General features: G+C 47.0%; 1 protein-coding gene and 1 long non-coding RNA gene across 5 annotated transcripts in view; both read left to right on the top strand.

Moving 5' to 3' along the window:
* The window catches only part of LOC127473698 (uncharacterized), a 901041-nt gene that overhangs the window by 574017 nt on the left and 309138 nt on the right, over nt 1-17886 (top strand). The window lies entirely within an intron of this gene.
* The window catches only part of NEURL1B (neuralized E3 ubiquitin protein ligase 1B), a 33142-nt gene that overhangs the window by 11185 nt on the left and 4071 nt on the right, over nt 1-17886 (top strand). Inside the window, exons 2-4 of the mRNA XM_051793577.1 lie at nt 12164-12724; nt 15508-16215; nt 17098-17223. Of these exons, the coding sequence (XP_051649537.1) occupies nt 12164-12724; nt 15508-16215; nt 17098-17223 (1395 nt within the window). The remainder of the gene's footprint in view (nt 1-12163; nt 12725-15507; nt 16216-17097; nt 17224-17886) is intronic.

The following is a 17886-nucleotide window of genomic DNA, read 5'->3' as shown; positions in this document are numbered from 1 at the left end:
CTGTTGCCTTGGAGGGCTGTGGGGTTTGGAAATGCTCTTTCTTCAGGGAAGTGACCATTGTTGGGAGAGTTGTTTGGGTGGAGCTTGGTTGGTGATGGAGGGGTTGGGGTTAACCCCTTCTCCCAGGTAACCAGTGATAGGATGAGAGGAAATGGCCTCAAGCTGTACCAGGGGAGGTTCAAGAATTTCTTCATGGAAATAGTTGTCAGGCATTGGAAGGGGCTGCCCAGGCAGGTGGTGGAGACCCCATCCTTGGAGGTGTTCAAGGAACAACTGGATGTGGCACTCAGTGCTCTGGTCTGGTTGACAAGGTGGTGATCAGTCACAGGTTGGACTTGCTGATCTTGGAGGTCTTTTTCAACCTAAAGGATTTTGTGATTCTGTGGTCAGGCACATACCAGAGGGCAGACACACCTTGCTGTGGCACACGCAGCACGTCCTCCATGGATTTGAGCCGATGGTCGGAGCTGTGCCAGGATGGACATTGGCCACTGCCTTTCAGATGATTTTCAGGTTTATTTTTAGACTTCCTGAATGCAGTCCCCTTCAGCTGAGGCCAATTCCTCGATGTGCTGGCAGACAAGGGGCCGGGTGACACCCGTAGCACCCAATGTCTGATGGATTTGGGACGAGGGAAAGCCCCTGTGTGGGTCCATTTTGATGACTTCAGGCTTTGGCATCCCTTTTTTCAGCATGTTTCCAGCTCAGAAGTCCCAGGGAGATGATGCAAGTGGGAGACACTTGGTGCCATCTATTTCGGAGAAGCAGAGGGACAACTTGTAGTTGTGCTGCTGCCAGTGTTTTATTGTGGCCAAAACCACAGAAGCTCTAAGCTGTCAACACGTAATTGTGTATTTTTTGTTTGGTAGTAAAATTTTGTTCTACAAAAAAAAAAAATAAAAAAAATAAAGAACCCAAAGAAGCACCCAAAGAGAAACACAGTCTTTCTCCCCACAGTTTTTCAGATGTGATTTATAGGTGTGTTTTTCTAAGCAAATCCAAACAAGGCCAGTGGGTGACTCTGAATTAGTTTGATTCTGTCGATTGAAACGAGAGCCATCTGGGTGGAAATGGGAGGGTTTAGGCAGCTGTTTATATTGTTTTATGTGGGATTTCTAAAATTTCCAATTCCATAGTTACTAAGGAGTGTGCCTTGACAGTACAGTGGGGGTTTATAGGTGTAAAGCATCTATAATAATTACCCTCCCCCAATACAGCTATAATAATAATAACAACATGCAGCTCTGCAGTGAAATGTTGAGAAGGTATTGACTGAGTGTGCTGTGCTGAACAACGGTCCAAGCTCCACCTTAAAAAGGTGAGAAAACAGGGTGTAAACTAGTACTTGATACCTGGGCAATTGCAGTGCTGTTTGCTCTATAATTCACACCTTTACCCCATCTTTTGGGAGTGATTCTTTCCTCTAGAGGAGGGAGCATAAAGAGGCTTTGGACATTTTCTGGCCAAAAAAAGTGGGCATTTAATCTTCAACAAGGCATGGAACTGTCCTCTTATCTCCAGATTTCTTTGTTTCACCTGCCTCTATCATCTCTTGGCTGTGGTACCACAAAGGGAGAGTAAAGGGAGAAAAATGTTGATACTGATTTAGGTGTGCTGGGATCAAATCCCACTGGAATTAAGATTGACATGAAAGCTTAAAAGTAAACTTCTCTTGCTCAAATCCTTTTTGTGTTGAAATAATTGAAGACATTTGAGATGAAGGAATGGGCTGAGGTCATGGTGTGTCCAGTAATGGTATGACTGTATTTTCTTTAGTTTGGACAGTTTAATGTCTTGAAGTGGGTCTTGTTTCCTCTTATTAAGTCCTGCAAATATCATGGAAAAGGATCTCAGCCATGCAGCAGCCAAGTGTTGCACAACCACCCGCCTCTCAGATTGGCTTCATAGCTTAGCAGAAAACTATGCATTTTAAAAGATTTCGACTAAGGAAAAAAGGATGCATCTTTTTTTAGTCGAATGTTTTCCTACGTTTCTGGACCAGAACTCTACTTTTTTTTTTTTTCTATTAAAAATGTTTGAATTTGTTTCCCAAGATGTCCTGTATTTAGAAAAAACTCTAGCTTGTTTGTCTGAACATTAACTAAAACAGCCAACAAAAAAATGTGATACTGTTGTACAGGTTGGAATGTACATGAGTTGAGTGAAGTCATCAGCTCTTCGGATGGCTTGGAAAGAGAGTTTGACCAGTGTTAAATTTATTTGAAATCACCCTTTTGGGACAGTGTTGGCCTGAGGCATCAGCCCACCAGCACAGGCTGGGCTCAGCCCTTTGCAGTTACCTGTAACCCATTAGAGCTCCCAGTCCCACCAGTCCCACTGGTTTCCACCACCAGTCCCTTCGTGCTTGGCCATGCCTCCAAGGAAACAAGCCTGGCACACTGTACTTTCCCCCTGATTTAATTATAACCAGTTATTACCATCCTTTTGCCCTGTTTTGGATTCTTTACATATTGTTTTGGAAAAGCTTAGTGGAATCGCAGCCTTTGTATATATAAAATATAGGATGATTGAAGACCTGGCCACTTCTTTATTTAGCTTCCTCAGCCATGCGTTCCTCCCAAAGCATTTTCCCCTCTTGCTGCCAGATCACTGTTTAAACTGTGTGTAAATATAAAAGGAACTGTGGATACAGTTTAAGAATGCTGTACCATGTTGGAGGCAGGGCTTACTGGGATGAAGACCTTCCTAGAGGCCTTTTCCCCCCTTGTCCCATGGTTTTGTGGCTCCCTTAGGACAGATCAGAAGCTCTGTATGGGTGCCACTGTTAAGTCTAATGGCTCTCTGGTTGTCTATCCCTGTTTGGACTGAAATAGCTCTACTTTTAAACTGAATTCTTTCCTGTCCTTGGAGTATAGAGAAGTTGTAATTAGGAGGAGAAAAAAAGAGACCCTTAGAACCAGTATGAAGGAAGGAGATACAGACAAAAGAGGCTTCTGTAAAAATTATGAAGCAAAGAAAAATAGCAGGTTTGTTCCTTTTATCATAAGGTTGTCTTAGAAAAAGCTGAAGGCAGGAATGAATGGCTGGGCTCTACTTTCTGAACTTGCAGCATCGCTCTGAGGGCTGATCTTGCCCTTCATAGAATCACAGACTGCTTTGGGTTGGAAGGGACCTGAAAGCAAGCTCATCTTGTTCCACCCCCCTGCCATGCACAAGGACACCTTCCACTAGACCAGGCTGCTCAGAGCTCCATCATCTGCAGCTTTTCTTCCTCTGTAGTCCTGGTGCTGGACAATTCCTGTGCTTAGGGGAAAGTTTTCACGTGTTTTTAGGGAGTGTGGAAATCACACTCTGCTCGTAACGCCCTCGGCTCGAGCATCACACACCCCACCTGAGTCACCCACGGTACATGCACAGACCAGGGAGGGCTCTGACAGCACATCTTATGTACTGGCCTTTGTCCAAACGTGCTTTTTGGAGGTGGGAAAGGCGTAAGTGTAAATTGTTTACAGCCCAAATCCCGAGGGATGAAGATAACGTAAACACTGGCTTTTCGGGGGGTTTCAGAGAACAATGCCTCGAAAGTGAAGCTAAATTACCACTATTCCTGTTCAAATCTTTTTTTCTCCCTGTGTCACAAGCTGCCCTTGTGATGCAGAGCCATGACGCTGCCTGTCTGTAGGGGATGGGTGGGTTTCCTGCATCAGAGAGACAACAAAATTATTTCCCTCTTTTTTTGTTCCTGTCTATGCTGGAATCAACACATTGATGGGCTGTGGGAAGGATGTGCCAAGCTCCAGCACTCTTTCCATGAGTGCTGTATTGAAACCATGGGATGGAATAAAATTGCAGCTCCGGGGATATTAAAAGGGAATGCATGTCATTCTTCAATTTCATTAAAAGCCGTTAACATTGGAATGACATGGTCACTATTTATAAATCCCCGGTGCAGATGACTTGGTACAGCTGGTCTGAAGAAAAGGCTCAATGGAAGCAGGGAGTCTATTTGCATTAATGCTTGTTACGTGCTGCCCTGGCAGCAAGAGGAGAGAGTGAGAGCATGGACCATTTCAATGTCAGTGATTATGCCATGCACAAGTTCTTGTAACTCTTCAACAAATCCCAGTCGTGATTGGAAAATGAAAACACTGGTTTAGAGCAATGTTTTTGAAACATAACGTGTTGCTCTGTAAACCAGTCCTGAGCTGTTTGTACTGTCTGTAGGGGAAAAGTTGTCTTGGAAGTGAAGAATGAATGGAGAGGAATTGGGAGCAAGGAGACCAACCCTTTTTTTTTTTTTTTTTTTAACCTGTGAAAAATACTCAAAGATCTTTGCTGTGCAGAGGGATTAATCAGGAGTATGTGATGGGTCTCCTGCAGACCCAATGACGGGGTGTGTTCCCACCTCAAGGCAAGAGCCACGTGGTGGCCTTGAGAGACCATCAGCACTTACGAATACAGCAGGTTTTTGGCATCTCTTGCGTTGATCTTAGGTGGTGTCTGCAGTCCCTGCTGCAGCAGTGGATGCCTGGAGCAGGGAGGAAGGGAAAGGGGTCTCTGAGACAGATCCCACTGGCACAATATCCTATAAAATTAAAATATCTCTGTGTCTGTCTTGTTGCCATGAAAATCTATATTTGAGCCATTCTGTACAGCACTGAAAACACTGAAAACAGAATCTTTCGCCTCTGATAACTGCAGGTGCTCTCATTACAGAAAAAGGTGCCCTGACACACGTGCTGTGGGGCTGTTCTTGGTCAGGCTGTGGAAAAAGGGAATGCACAAAGAAGGTGGTGTGTGACAGAACAGCAAAGCCACTGTTGAGGTCCTTGGCTATTGGCCTCCTAAGCTGGGCTAACTTGCAGTGAGGACAGCACACTTGATTTGATGCATCAGAAGTTGGTATTGGGCTTCAGACCTCCCCAAAGTAACAGCCATTGAGAAAAAATAGTTTAGCATTGTCAATCTCTGGAACTTGGACTCCATTTCAGTATGAATTCAGTAAACCTAAGCAGAATGCAGTCACCCCGGAGAACATGAGGGGTTTTGTTCACATCTCTGCTCCTCTCCTTTCATCTTTGGGTCTCCAGCTGTGTTCATTCCTCCAGACCAGTCTTTCCAGCCTGAAGTGTTGCATCTTTTAATGCTCTCTGTGTTATGGTACACATTGTCTGTTTCTAGAAAACAATAATAAATCACAAAAATAAATATTCTAATCACTGACTGACAAGCTGAGCATTTAGATTTGGAAAATATTTAGTCTTCCAACCTAGCACTCCTCAGAAACCATTTGTGGAGTTGCTTTAAAAGACATCAGCTGCTCACTTCTCATTACTCTTGATCACCTCTGAAAACTGTGCAACAGACTCTGAGCTTAGGACTAGAAGATAAAGTGAGCTGAGCAGCCCTCTGCTCTCCTCAAGTTAAACTTCACTTTCTAAAGAAGGTAACAATTTTGCAGAACCATAATACATCAAGTAAGGGGCATGGGTTTGCTCTCACGGTGTATGAACTCTTACGCATATGCAGCATATTAGTGAGGACATAGTCCAAAAATTCCCAATAAGAGCTACAGTAAGAGTGGTCGACTGATTATTTTTGACAAGATGTTTTAATCTTTAGCCAGTAGCCAAAAATTTCATCTAGTTCTGCATCCCTTACTTGATGACTCTCAAATCCATGACATCTTTCAAAGCTCTTTGGCTCGTGAGCGTGGCCTCTGGACTGACACGAGCCAGTGGACTTGGGTGTCGAGCCCGTATAACAGATTACAATAAGCTGTGCCATTTCCAAGGCTCCTCATCTGTCATGCAGCTGCTTTCATTGCTTGCACTGAAAGACTTAAGCAGGGATTATGGCATGAACCCTGCCTTTTCTCCATCCCGCTCACTCTCGCTCTGTCTCTCATTAACCAACTCTAAGAATTTGTTACTAGAGTTGCAGACTCATTGACCCAGATTCGCTAATAATACGGGGAAGAGGAGATTTTTTTCCATGCTTAATCGCTGGCTTCTGTGTATACTTAGTGCTATTTATATGCAGGAGAACTAAAAGCCTGTAATAAAGATGGAGCCAACTTTGCAGCAAAATTCCTGCATGCTGACAGTGAGAGGCACAACAGGAGAGCAACAGGGGAACGGGGAGATGGAGGCAAGCGTGGGTGGTTGTACCTTTACTTGCAGGCCCAGCAGCAGGTTTTTTGATAGCAGACCGTGCTCTACAGCCTGATCCACCAGTCCATAATGATTTAGCTCAGGGCTCCCCACTTTGCTCTGAAAATGCTTCACCGTTGAAGTCATGCACTGGCTTTCTTTGTGTCACATTTAATTTCCTTCACCACCAAAAGCAAAGTCAAGCAGAAGGTTTGGAAGTGGGCTGGGAGAGTATTCCTGCCTGATCTGGGAGAGTGCTGGCTCTCCTCAGTCTTTGGGGCTCTGTGATAACTTCTAGGTCGTGGAGGATTTGCCATCAGCACTTTCCATCCTTGGAGCAGAACTTCTGTCATGTTTTATTTTCTGCTTGGAGCCAGCTGGTGGTTTCTGGGAGGGAGACATCGGTGTTTCAGCTGCACTTGCCATCTTTTGGCTCCGATGCTGTTGTCATGAGGAGATGCTCAGATAACCAGGAGAGCTAAGGCTTGGTATTGGCTTTCCTGTCAAGGCAAACGTTCTTTTCCAGGATGTGGTTGAACTTTGATATGAGCTCCCCACTGCAAGGAAAGAGCTAAAGTTGAAAGCAGAAATGCAAGAGCTCATTTCCTGAGGACATGGTGGGAGAAAGGAGATGGAGAAGCCTGGAGTTGCTGGAGTTGCCTGTGTTTGCTGGTTTGAGAAAAAGGATCGGAACAAAAGGATTTGGCAAAATGCTGTTGGAGAAATACCTCTCTGTTTTTGTGGAGGAACACCTAGAAGCTGAGAGTAAATGTGTCATTAGCCTCTGCCTAGAAAAAAAAATTGATTTTAGCATTTTTTTTAAATTCCCTTTAAAACGTTTGGTCTCAAACATTAGCCACAGAGCAAGAGGGTTTTCTTGTGAAGACAGGCAAAACTCAATTTTTGCAAGCTAAAATCAATCCCCGTTCTCTGCCAGGGATTTTTCTGAACTGTTCTCCAGTGAAAAATTATATATATCCATTAGATATTTGCATCAAGAGTCCCACCTCAGTCCCACAACACACTGTCTTCTAATGAAAAAACAACTTCTGTCTTTCCTCCTCCCCTCCTTCACAAATATTTCTTCAAAAATGTCACATTTCCTGTAATTCATAACAGGCTCTTCAGTGTCCCTTAACACCTCAATTTCTGTATCATTCTACTGCAAGTGAAACATTTTTTAACTCCCTGGAAGTTTTTTTCAGGTTAGAGGACCAGGCAGGGCGACCTTCCATCAAAGCAGGGCTCTGGGCTAGTTATGCAAACCACAGGAATTTACATGGGGGATATTTATTAATTGTTGAGTTTTCCAGTGTTTGAACCAGCAGGATATTCAGGAATGAGGCCAGGGTTTTTTTTGTAGCAGCCTTATAGTGGATTTAGTTGCCTAACTTTACAAATTCACACTGCTGACCGTGGAATAGGCAACACCAGTGTTTCCCACAGAGCTCCCCAACACGTTTTCTGCATTAAAAAAAAAAAAAATGTCTAGGCAGTGCACTCAATTTTTATGTGAAAAGATATTTATCTCCTGTTCTCAGAAGATAAGATCTCGTTGGAGCAGAATCCTGTCTTGTGTTACTGTTAATGTTTGTTATCTGCAGTAACTGCCCAGTATGTCTCTCCCAGCCTTCCAGTGTCCGGCTGCATCATCTCTGGCAGTCGAGATGCTGTGGGACAAGTGTGGTGAGGACCTTGCTTTGACTGGCCCACACCGGGATTGACTTCAGTCCAGGAGGGCTGTTTCTAAGCTCGCAGTCATGCAGTGAACTTGGCCTTCTTGTCCCCACCTGGTGGGATTGTCCTATCACAAAGCAAAAGCCACCTGCCCTCTCTCTCCAGACACCTTGTTTAATGTTCAACAGGGGCGTTGCAGCAGCGCCGACCCAACTCTCTACTGTAATAGAAAAAAGTTCTCATGTTACAGATAAAGCAGCAGCCATAAAGATAAGGTGTGGGTGTGTTGGGTGGATTCCCTTTCACCTGTGCAACGAGGCTTGATAGACAAATTTCAGGCCACACTCTGCTGCCTCTCAGCCTCTCCTCTGAGCTTTTCATCCTCTCCTCTGAACCTCTCAGCCTTTCTCTGAACAGCCCAAGGAGACCATGCTGATGAGCCGTATCTGCTGCGAGCTGGGTGATGGTCCCAGTAATTTCTGTTCCCTTGACATCCTCACTGTATCCAGGACACATCCCTGTTTGGCACCAAGCTACCCCTTGTGATCCTGTGCATCTCTTGTCATGGATTTACTTGGAGGGGGTCCTCAGGAAAGGGCTGTGGGGCACAGGGAATGTCTTTGGATGCAGACCATGGATTTACTGGAGGGGCAATGCTCTCCTCCTCCTCCTATCAGGCTGCCCTCACTGTGACTGCTGTAGCTCTGGTCTCCTTGAACGTTATTCCCTTCTCCCTCAATTTAGGGGTATTATTCCTGCCTGGCTTGTCCAGGCAAGTGAAGACAGGATTGATCTGGTTTAAGGTCACTCCCCAGCTGAGCAGCCTCCTCCATCCCACACCCTGGAGAGCACCAGCCTTGGAGAGGGCTCTTGTGCTGAATTTTGTCTGCTGCTGTCAGGGGGATTACAGTGCTGCTGCAAACCCGATGCTGTGAACAAATGGGTGAAAAAAAATGTTTATTTTTAGAACTGGAACCATGATAAATATGTGGAATTTGTCCATGGTCTGCCTGCTGTACCTTTTTGAAATGCAAAGTGCACGTCTGTTAGAATACCTCTCCAAAGGTCAGCATAACCTCCGAAATGAATGCGCTGGCCTTTTGGAAAGCAGGTGAAGCTTCAGATGTGCAGTTGAGAGCATGGGGCCCCATAACCCAAATCTGTTTCAGTGTTGTCTGACACCATAAGGATGTAGATGGAAATGCTGCCTTGCCAAAAGGGTTTCTTCTGCACGTTACAGTGAGGAGCCTTAGACCATTCTTTATCCTTCACTTCAGCTTTTTCTTCCATTTTCCTGCCTTAATTTATATGTGCTGAAGTCTCTCTTGTGTGTTTAAGGGACATGCTGTGAGCATCATGTTTGCAGTTAGTGAGACTAGGGATGAAAAATGGAAAACTCTGGAATAAAAATAAGGAAAATGTTGGATGGAACCTCAAGACATCCCTCGGGGGACTCAGTTGGTCCCATGTGATGATGTAGCCAGCCTGCCAACATGCTTACAGGGCTCACGGATTGAAGGGTTTGAGAACCTTATACTTTTTAATCCATTTAGCTTCCTGTGGGGTGGAGGAATAGTGTTTACTCTCTTTCAGACAGGGAAGTGAGGCAGAAAGAGAAGAGATTACTTGCTCAAAGCGTTGTAGGAATCTCACAGCTGAAAAAAAGAGTTGGCATAGCTCTTTGCTGCCTGTCAGGCACCCTTGGGTAGGGTGGCACTTCTGCCATGAGCTTGGCTGTCATTATCCCACCAACTGGCTTTTGGGTAGGAAAGCACAGTCAGGGGAGGAGAGGATTTGCAGAAATAGCAGAGGGACTGAAATGTGATCCAAACCATGGAAGCTGAGCTGCAAATTCGGGCAGTTCAAAGGCACAAACATCCTGTTGAGCTTGCCTAGTCCCCGTCGGTACATAATGAGTAAAGCACATGCCCCAGCTCGGCTTCAGGCGTGTTTCAGTGGGAAAGCTCTGCCTCCCCTGCCTCGGGTTATGTCAGGCTTCATTCCCGGTGGCAACCGGCAGGTGTTCATGCGAGGAGGGGACGATGTTATAAATAAATTATCCATTCATTTCCTTAGGGGGACTTTCCTATTGTTTAGTCACAATATGCTTTCCTGTTTTTAAAAAAAAAACAAAACAAAAAGTGCCAGACCCTGGCCCCAAGTTCCTCTCTGGCAGGGTGGACCCGAAGCTGCGTTTGAAGTGGGTGCCTGTGTCATCGCTCTCCTGTCACTTGTGCTGCTGGCACTGTCACTGCTACCTCAGTCCTCTGTGCCTTCTGAAAGTGGCGTGAGAAGAACCTGCCCTGGAGCGGTGCTGGAGGAATCACGTCCGGCCGTGCTCCGTCTTTACACGTGTCTTTTCTCCTGCAGGTCGATGTGGGAGGAAGGCTGGTGCTGCACTGGGAGTGGAAAGCAGGGTATTCTTGGGATAGTGGAGAGGAGAACAAAAGCTCTCTTCCCTCTTTCCACCTCCTGGCCAACGCAGGGACATTGAGGCCAGGGCACTTGCTTTCACAGGTTGGGGCAGGGGGGGTCTTCTCTTCTCCCCGTCTTCCCCAGGACTCTGCCTTCATGGCCCTGCCATGGAAACAGCAACCCCCTCCCACTGTGTAAGAGCGAGGATGTATTTATTTACACCAGTGTAGGACAGGATTAACCATTACCTGGTGCTACACAGCCACTATCACCGTACAGAAGGAAAAAACATAAACCCACCTTTTGTTCAGCTGCTGCACTTGCCTGTCACGATTTAGGATTGCCCTTTTTGTCTTGCTGCAAACAGAAGCTTTTTGCCTTTGTAGCTCTTTGACTTCTGTCGCAGATGCCTGATTGCAAGGGCTAATCCTGTGTTCAGATCTTGTCTGTGACCCCTCTTCTCTTTCATTTGCAAAGGCAGTGGTTGCTTAGTGGCTCTGTTAATTCAGACACAAATGCAGGTCCCAGCCTCTTGCTGCCCTGTCTGCTATGGTTTTGCTTGCAGAAAAAGGTGTCACAACTGCAGCCTCCTGCCAGCTCTCCCAGATGCGTTCCCAGCATCTTCTGGTGTTTTTTTCCAGGAGAGGAAAGTGTCAGAAAATCCATCCCTTGTCACGAAGCAAAGCCTGGGGTTACACACAGGGAGGAAGCAGCTTGAAGGAAGGACCAGGCAGGCAGCTTCTAAAGCTTCAGATATGGCAAAATATTTCAAAATGAATGTGAGCATGTGATGCAGTTTTATATTTAACAGGATGGCTTGGAGCACTCAGGATACATTCCATTTTTGCTTTAAAAATATACAAAGCCAGGTGCAGAGAAGAGGAGAAGTGGAGTGGGTGGGAAATGGGGAGACTGAATTGCCTGGAGCACCATGGTGGTGGTGGTGTGATGGGATCCCAGGTCCTGGAGCAAAACCCCATGTATTCAAGGATATGCAAAAGAGATTGTCTCCACCTCAGGGAGCTCATAGCTAAGGCTTAAGATTAAAAGTTGAGCTTTTTTCATTTCTGCTTCGTGCTTGTGTGAACTTCATTTTAGGCCCCAAATCTGCTTTTCTTGAAATTGGTCTCAAAATTGCTATTGACTTAAAATGCTGAAAGATCTCACCCATAAATTCTCCTTCTCCCATCTGTAAAACGAGGATGGCAGGATTTCTGTGCCATCTGCGGTGCTGTGAAGCTGAAAACAATCACCATTTATAAAGTGCTTTGAGCTCAAATGGAAGGTTCTATGTAAAGTCAAGGCTTTGCAGGATGAAATGCTCCTTAATGTGTCAGTTGCATCTGATATCTGAACCAGTGGCTGGGTTGAAAGTTTTGGAAGAACAGCCTGGTGATGCAGAGGTAGTGCTCCAGCTGCTAAATGTGTTGCTTTATTTGTGTTGTTCAAAAGTGCCTGTTCATTGCTACAGAATTAGGGCCCAGAGGAGCCAGTGCTTTCATGTCCACAAAAACCAGTCTCCTACATCTGTGTTCATCTCGAGCATCTCTGACATGTGACCATTCTCAGGGCTGATGTGTCTCTGGCCACCATGTGAGTTAACAACACAGGCATTGCAAATAGGAAACCCAGAGCCACAGGCACAGGTGTTAAGCCTTTCCGAGTGCAATAGGATGCATCTGATGGGAACAAAGGATGTTCCTTTCCATCCAGCTTTGCAGGGCGTAGAAGGGAAGCTGCCTAACCTTTGCCCTGAGAGCTACATTTGCCTTGTATTTGCATAAAGCTGAGGGCCAGACTGGGACAACAATGAGCAGATTGTGGATAAGCACAATGTTGTAAGATTAAATAGCGGGTCCTGGCGAGGAGTGCAAGGCACCCCCCGCAAGGCAGGGCTGAGCCAGCACATGGCCCGGGTCAAGCACTTCTGACAGAGCCACTGGTTTCTCCTTTTGCAGACACAAGCCACCAGACCCGCTCCGTCTCCAGCCGCCCCTACTACAGCCTGCCCAACAGCAGCCATGAGAGGCGCTCGGTCCTCGCCATCACGGAGCCGCCGCGTTTCCACTCCCAAGCCAAAGGCAAGAACGTGCGCCTGGACGTTCACTCCCGCAAGGCCACGCGGAGGAACAGTTTCTGCAACGGGGTCACCTTCACCAACCGGCCCATCCACCTCTACGAGAAGGTGCGGCTGAAGCTGGTGGCTGTGCACCACGGCTGGAGCGGGGCCCTGCGCTTCGGCTTCACCATCCACGACCCGTCGCAGATGAGCTCTGACGAGATACCAAAGTACGCCTGTCCTGACCTGGTGACCCGCCCCGGATACTGGGCCAAAGCTTTGCCAGAGAGGTTTGCTGTGAGGGACAATATCTTGGCCTTCTGGGTTGATCGTCATGGGAGAGTTTTCTACAGTATTAATGACGAGGAGCCAATACTGTTTCACTGTGGTATTAAAGTTTCCGGTCCTCTTTGGGCACTCATAGACGTCTACGGAATTACCCATGAAGTGCAGATACTAGGTAAGTGTGTGTTTGCTCTTCTGGTTGCTCTTTCCACAGAGGCATAATCAGGTAGAAATGATGCATGATCTTGTTGATCATTTCTATGGGACACTTAAGAAAATTGATTTGCTGTTAGTTTTGTACCTCAGATTAACCATTTTCCTTTTGCCAGCACTAGGGATCCAGAAAGCAATATATTTAGAGATGTGATGGAAAGCCCTAAGGCTGCACGTTATAGCAGCCATGTGAAGGGATAAATGGAAATCTTTACCTGTGACTTCACCCAGCTTTCTCTGAGCTGGATGTGCTGCTGTGGCATGGAAAAATGTAGTGCTGCTTACAGCAAAGTCCCAGGGACTGAGCAGACAAAGATGACCAGTGCTGACTTCATTCTTTCCCAACTACCAGTTACTGCCAGTCCATTGAAAACTACCACCAACAGCCCAAGAGTTTCCTGGAGCCCTTCCCCAACCTCTCTCTCTTTGCTTTGGTCCCACCCAGGCTGGCAGTTTAAGGGACTGGATTTGCAGACATGACCTGATTCACCCTTCCCTTACACATGGGCATCACACAGATCACTGCATTCAGGTGGTGTCTGGCTGATTTAAAAGGCATCATCCTTGGGGAGGGCTGAAAGAGGGGAGGAATTTGTTCCCATTAGCAAACCAAGCTGATTGCCATGGAATGACTTTCCTTTTGTGACTTTTATGGCACTGAAATTTCAAATGAATTCAGTGTTAGATGGAAGGTTTTGAACTGGGCCACACCACAGGGAATCCTTTTAAAATACAAGTGTTGCCCTTTCCCAGAGGCTCCTAGGAGCTGATAGAGTTTTAACAGCCAAACTCAGCTGCACCTGCTTGAGGGGATGGTGCTGCTGTCCTGGCACAGAGCAGACACCAGTGATAAACTGTGAAATGGTTAGTCCAGTGGGCAGGCAGCTACATCACATATTCTTCTGAATGGTGCCAATTATTTTACAGGCAAGAAGGCTACACATAAACAACACTTTTCCCTGTCTGCTGTGCCTCAAATGTGTAATTAAACCTTACCAGTAGCTTATCCTGTAATTGCAATTGCGATGCACTCCAGCCTCTGGTGCTCATCACAGAGCAGAAGTGTTTGCTGTATTGGCCAGGGCAGCTGCTTCACCAGAGCACTCCTTCTTCCTCATTAGACTGGAGTTAGAAAAATAAAATGCTGCATCTTTCTGCCCCCCCCACCTCCTGTCATGCCTGCAGCATCCAAGTGTGCAGAGTGAAAGACTCAGCCTGGGAGCACCTGTACTCTGATGTTTTCTTTTTTTATTAAAATACCAAACCCCACACACTGCCTTGGGAATCAGGGCAATGTTCAGCACAATGATCAGGGCGATGATCTGGAGCACCAGGGGACCTGAACTCCTTGCTACAGATGTGGTGGTGTCTTAGAGGATGTGCTTGTCTCTGTCTCTTCCTCCCAAAATTTTATGAGTTGAGAAAGCTGTAAAATATAACTCCAGTTCTGATGCACAAAATGCATCTTTCAGCATTATGAATTGTAGAATCACAGAATGGTTTGTATTGGAAGGGACCTTAATGATCATCCAGTTCCAACCTTCTGCCTTGGGCAGGCACACCTTCCACTCGACCAGGTTGCTCCAAGCCCCATCCATCCTGGCCTCGAACACTTCCAGGGATGGGGCATATCCATCATGAAGCTTGGATGTCTTATTCCTCTTTCTTGCCAGACACCCTGTCCTTGCTAGAAGGAGCTGGTCCAGGCATCAGTCTACCCCGGTAGCCTCTCCTGCTGCTGAGTGAGGCAGCCTCTGCTTTGCAGGTGCTGGCTGGATTTGAGTGTTTTTCCTTCTTTGGTAAAAGCCTGGTGATTTTCTCCTTCAAGGAGCAGGCAGTGTTGGTGCTGGGCTTCTTCACCCCCATCTCTGGGAAGACCAGGAGCCTGCTTCATTCACACAGACTCTTTACTTCCACATGCTTCGACTTTGCTCAGTGGGTTGAGGCTTTGCCTTCAGAGTCAAGTGTCCAGGCTGCCCTGGACAGGGCTGGAGGTAGAAGGAAGGACACTCTCAAGCTTCTCCACACCTTTACATCGTTCCCCCAGCCTGGCATGGCCGAAGTGAAAATCTGGAAAATGAATTAAGGATCAACATCCTGACTTTCCCTTTGCTGTGAAAAGGGAAAACAATTCTCTGCCATAAAAATCATTCTAACACCTGCAGGAAGTAGCTTTTGTGACCAGCTCTCCATTCAAAATCTCTGCAGGGCTGAGAACACCCCTGAGATACAAAACTTGAAATCTTCCTTAAAATGACCTCTCAGACACACCTGTGCCTGGACACAGTTATAAGGCAATGACAAAGAGTGTGGAAAGAATATTGTGCTTGTGTTCCTTTGCCCACCACTGTGTTGTGGATTTGACTGGCACAAGAGCTTTGGACAACAAGATATTGAGATGTTTCCTTCTTTTACAGAGTGATCTCAAAGCTTTTAGACCTCTCCACTGAGAAAGCTGTAGGACCACACTGGTTTACAGCTTTTTCCAGTTCGCCAGTGCAGGGAACTCCCAGATCACATGGGTACTTTGAAACACTTGTTTTTCCTTGGCTCGTGCCAAGATGCAGCTATTTGTCTGCCTTCTGCCTGCTCCACACCTGACTCTCCACCAATTACTGGTTGACCTCTGGCTGATTTTTTCCATTCAGAGGGACGGAATCTGTAGGCTGAAATAATAATTATAACCACAGAAGTAGGCAGTTGTATCTTGACTCTAATGCCTGTGTCACTGGGTTTATCTCACAGATAGCATGTTTGCAGAGACCATGACCACTGCCCGGCTCAGCACTGCCCGGCTCAGCACCTGCCTTCCACAGAGCAACCACGACTCAGCCAACTTCAACAACAATGAGCTGGAGAACAACCAAGTGGTGGCTAAAATTGCAAACCTAAACCTAAGCCGGGTACCAGGACTTGCGACAGACAACCACATCATCCCCTGCTGCCCAAACCGGCGGCATCACACGCAGGGGGTCCCGGCCTTCCTGGACACAGACCTGCGGTTCCACCCCACCCGTGGCCCTGACATCACCTTTTCTCAGGACCGGATGGTTGCGTGCACCAACTGGCAAGAAAGCAATAGGACTTTGGTGTTTTCTGACCGGCCTTTGCACATCGGTGAAAGCCTCTTTGTGGAAGTAGGACACCTTGGGTTGCCATACTACGGGGCCCTTTCATTTGGCATCACTTCTTGTGATCCGAGTACTTTACGGACAAATGAGCTCCCGGCAGATCCGGACTTTCTCTTGGACCGCAAGGAGTACTGGGTGGTTTACCGAGCGTTCCCGGTCCTCAACAACGGCGACATTCTCAGCTTCATGGTCTTGCCGAATGGAGAGGTGCACCACGGGGTGAACGGAGCCAGCCGAGGAATGCTGATGTGTGTGGACACCTCACAGTCTCTCTGGGTGTTTTTTACAATCCATGGTGTAATCAACCAGCTCAAAATACTGGGTAAGTGCAGCCAAAAGAAAGGATATCGGGGAGCACCTGGCTTGTGCAGTTCCCTGGTCCAGAACCAGAGCTACAGGTTTGCACTCACAGTGTTCACTGATGTGAGGAAGCAGCTCCTGATCTCACCTTGTGTTTGCAAACAAAAGTGAGTGAGACATGTTGGCTGTCACCTAGATGTGTGCAACCTATATAAGTCCCCCAGAAATGGATGAGACTCGAGACATAAAATAAGCAGCAGGCAAGGATGGCTGTGGGGGGAGGCAGCTGTATTTCAGTGGCTTTGTTTTTAAAGGGATTCTTTATAAACTCCCTATTCCAGCCAAAAGGTGTTAAATTCCTGCCTTGGTAAGGATGATGATGTTTGTGAGCACAGCTCTGGTTTAAGTACATGTATTGGACAGTAATCGCTCCTCAGGCACTGCCACAGCTCGGGTATCAGCTGGCACTTTTGATCCATTGCTGGATCTATCAGAAGGGACTCTATCAGAAGATCAGACTGATGACTTTGTAAAGCAGGTTTTCCTCATCCAAAGCAAAGCCCTGACCCAGCTGACAGTGAGACAGCGACAGCTTGAGGCCACTGCTGCTGGAGAGATTGGGACTGTGGGAAGTGACTTTATACCCCAAATGTCAGATAACCTGGTTCTTCACTGAAGCACTGAACAGGTGTTGTAAAATGGCATAATGAGGTCCAGACCCTGGAGGTCACATCCAAAATCATGCACCTCCAAAGTCACTACATATCATTACTAAGGGGCAGCACTTAACTCAGAAGCTGGGCTTTACCCTGCAGCACCCTGTGTGTGTGGTTTGGGGTTTAGCTGGGGTTGGGGTGTCTCTTGCCCATGGTGAGCTCAACTCGGCTCTCTCCTGTGTTCTCAGGCACGGTGCAGTCCAGCCCAGTGACCGTCTCGCCCTCAGGATCCCCCGGTGGCTCCCAGTACGACAGTGACTCGGACATGGCCTTCAGCGTGAACAGGTCGTCATCGGCTTCAGAGTCATCGCTGGGTAAGGACAGCCTGGCCCTCAGCTCCCACCACAGCAAGACAGGAATCCAGCGTGAGATGGGGCTGGGGCTGTGCAAGACAGCAGGGCAAGGTTAGGGGGAGATGTTACATTTCTTCCTAGACTGACAGAAGGAATTGTAGGAAAACACCAAGTGGTGGAAAGATTTTCATGGCCTAAAGAAAGTCTGCATGTTGCTTGTATCAGCAATAGCATGGCCAGCAGGACCAGGGCAGTGACTGTCCCCCTGTACTGTGCACTGGTAAGGCCACACCTCAAATCCTGGGTTCAGTTCTGGTCCCCTCATGACAAGAAAGTCATTGAGGTGCTGGAGCGCATCCAGAGAAGGGCAATGGAGCTGGGGAAGGATCTGGAGCACAAGGAGCAGCTAAGGGAGATGGGGGGGCTCAGCCTGGAGAAAAGGAGGCTCAGAGGGGACCTTCTCAGTTTCTACAACTCCCTGATGGAAGGGTGGAGCCACGTGGGGGTTGGTCTGTCTTGTAAGTATCAAATAACAAGAGGAAATGGCCTCAAATTGCACCAAGAGTGTTTTAGACTGGATATTAGGAAAAATTTATTAACTGAAAGGGTGGTCAGGCATTGAACAGGCTGCCCAGGGAAGTGGTGGAATTACCATCCCTAGAACTGCTCAAAAAATGTACGGAT

The sequence above is a fragment of the Manacus candei genome, unplaced genomic scaffold (genome assembly GCF_025592945.1).
Source record: "Manacus candei isolate 608988 ecotype Guabito, Panama unplaced genomic scaffold, ASM2559294v1 h1tg000037l, whole genome shotgun sequence".
In the NCBI taxonomy this organism is placed as follows: domain Eukaryota; kingdom Metazoa; phylum Chordata; class Aves; order Passeriformes; family Pipridae; genus Manacus; species Manacus candei.
This window is presented reverse-complemented; position numbering and strand designations above follow the sequence as displayed.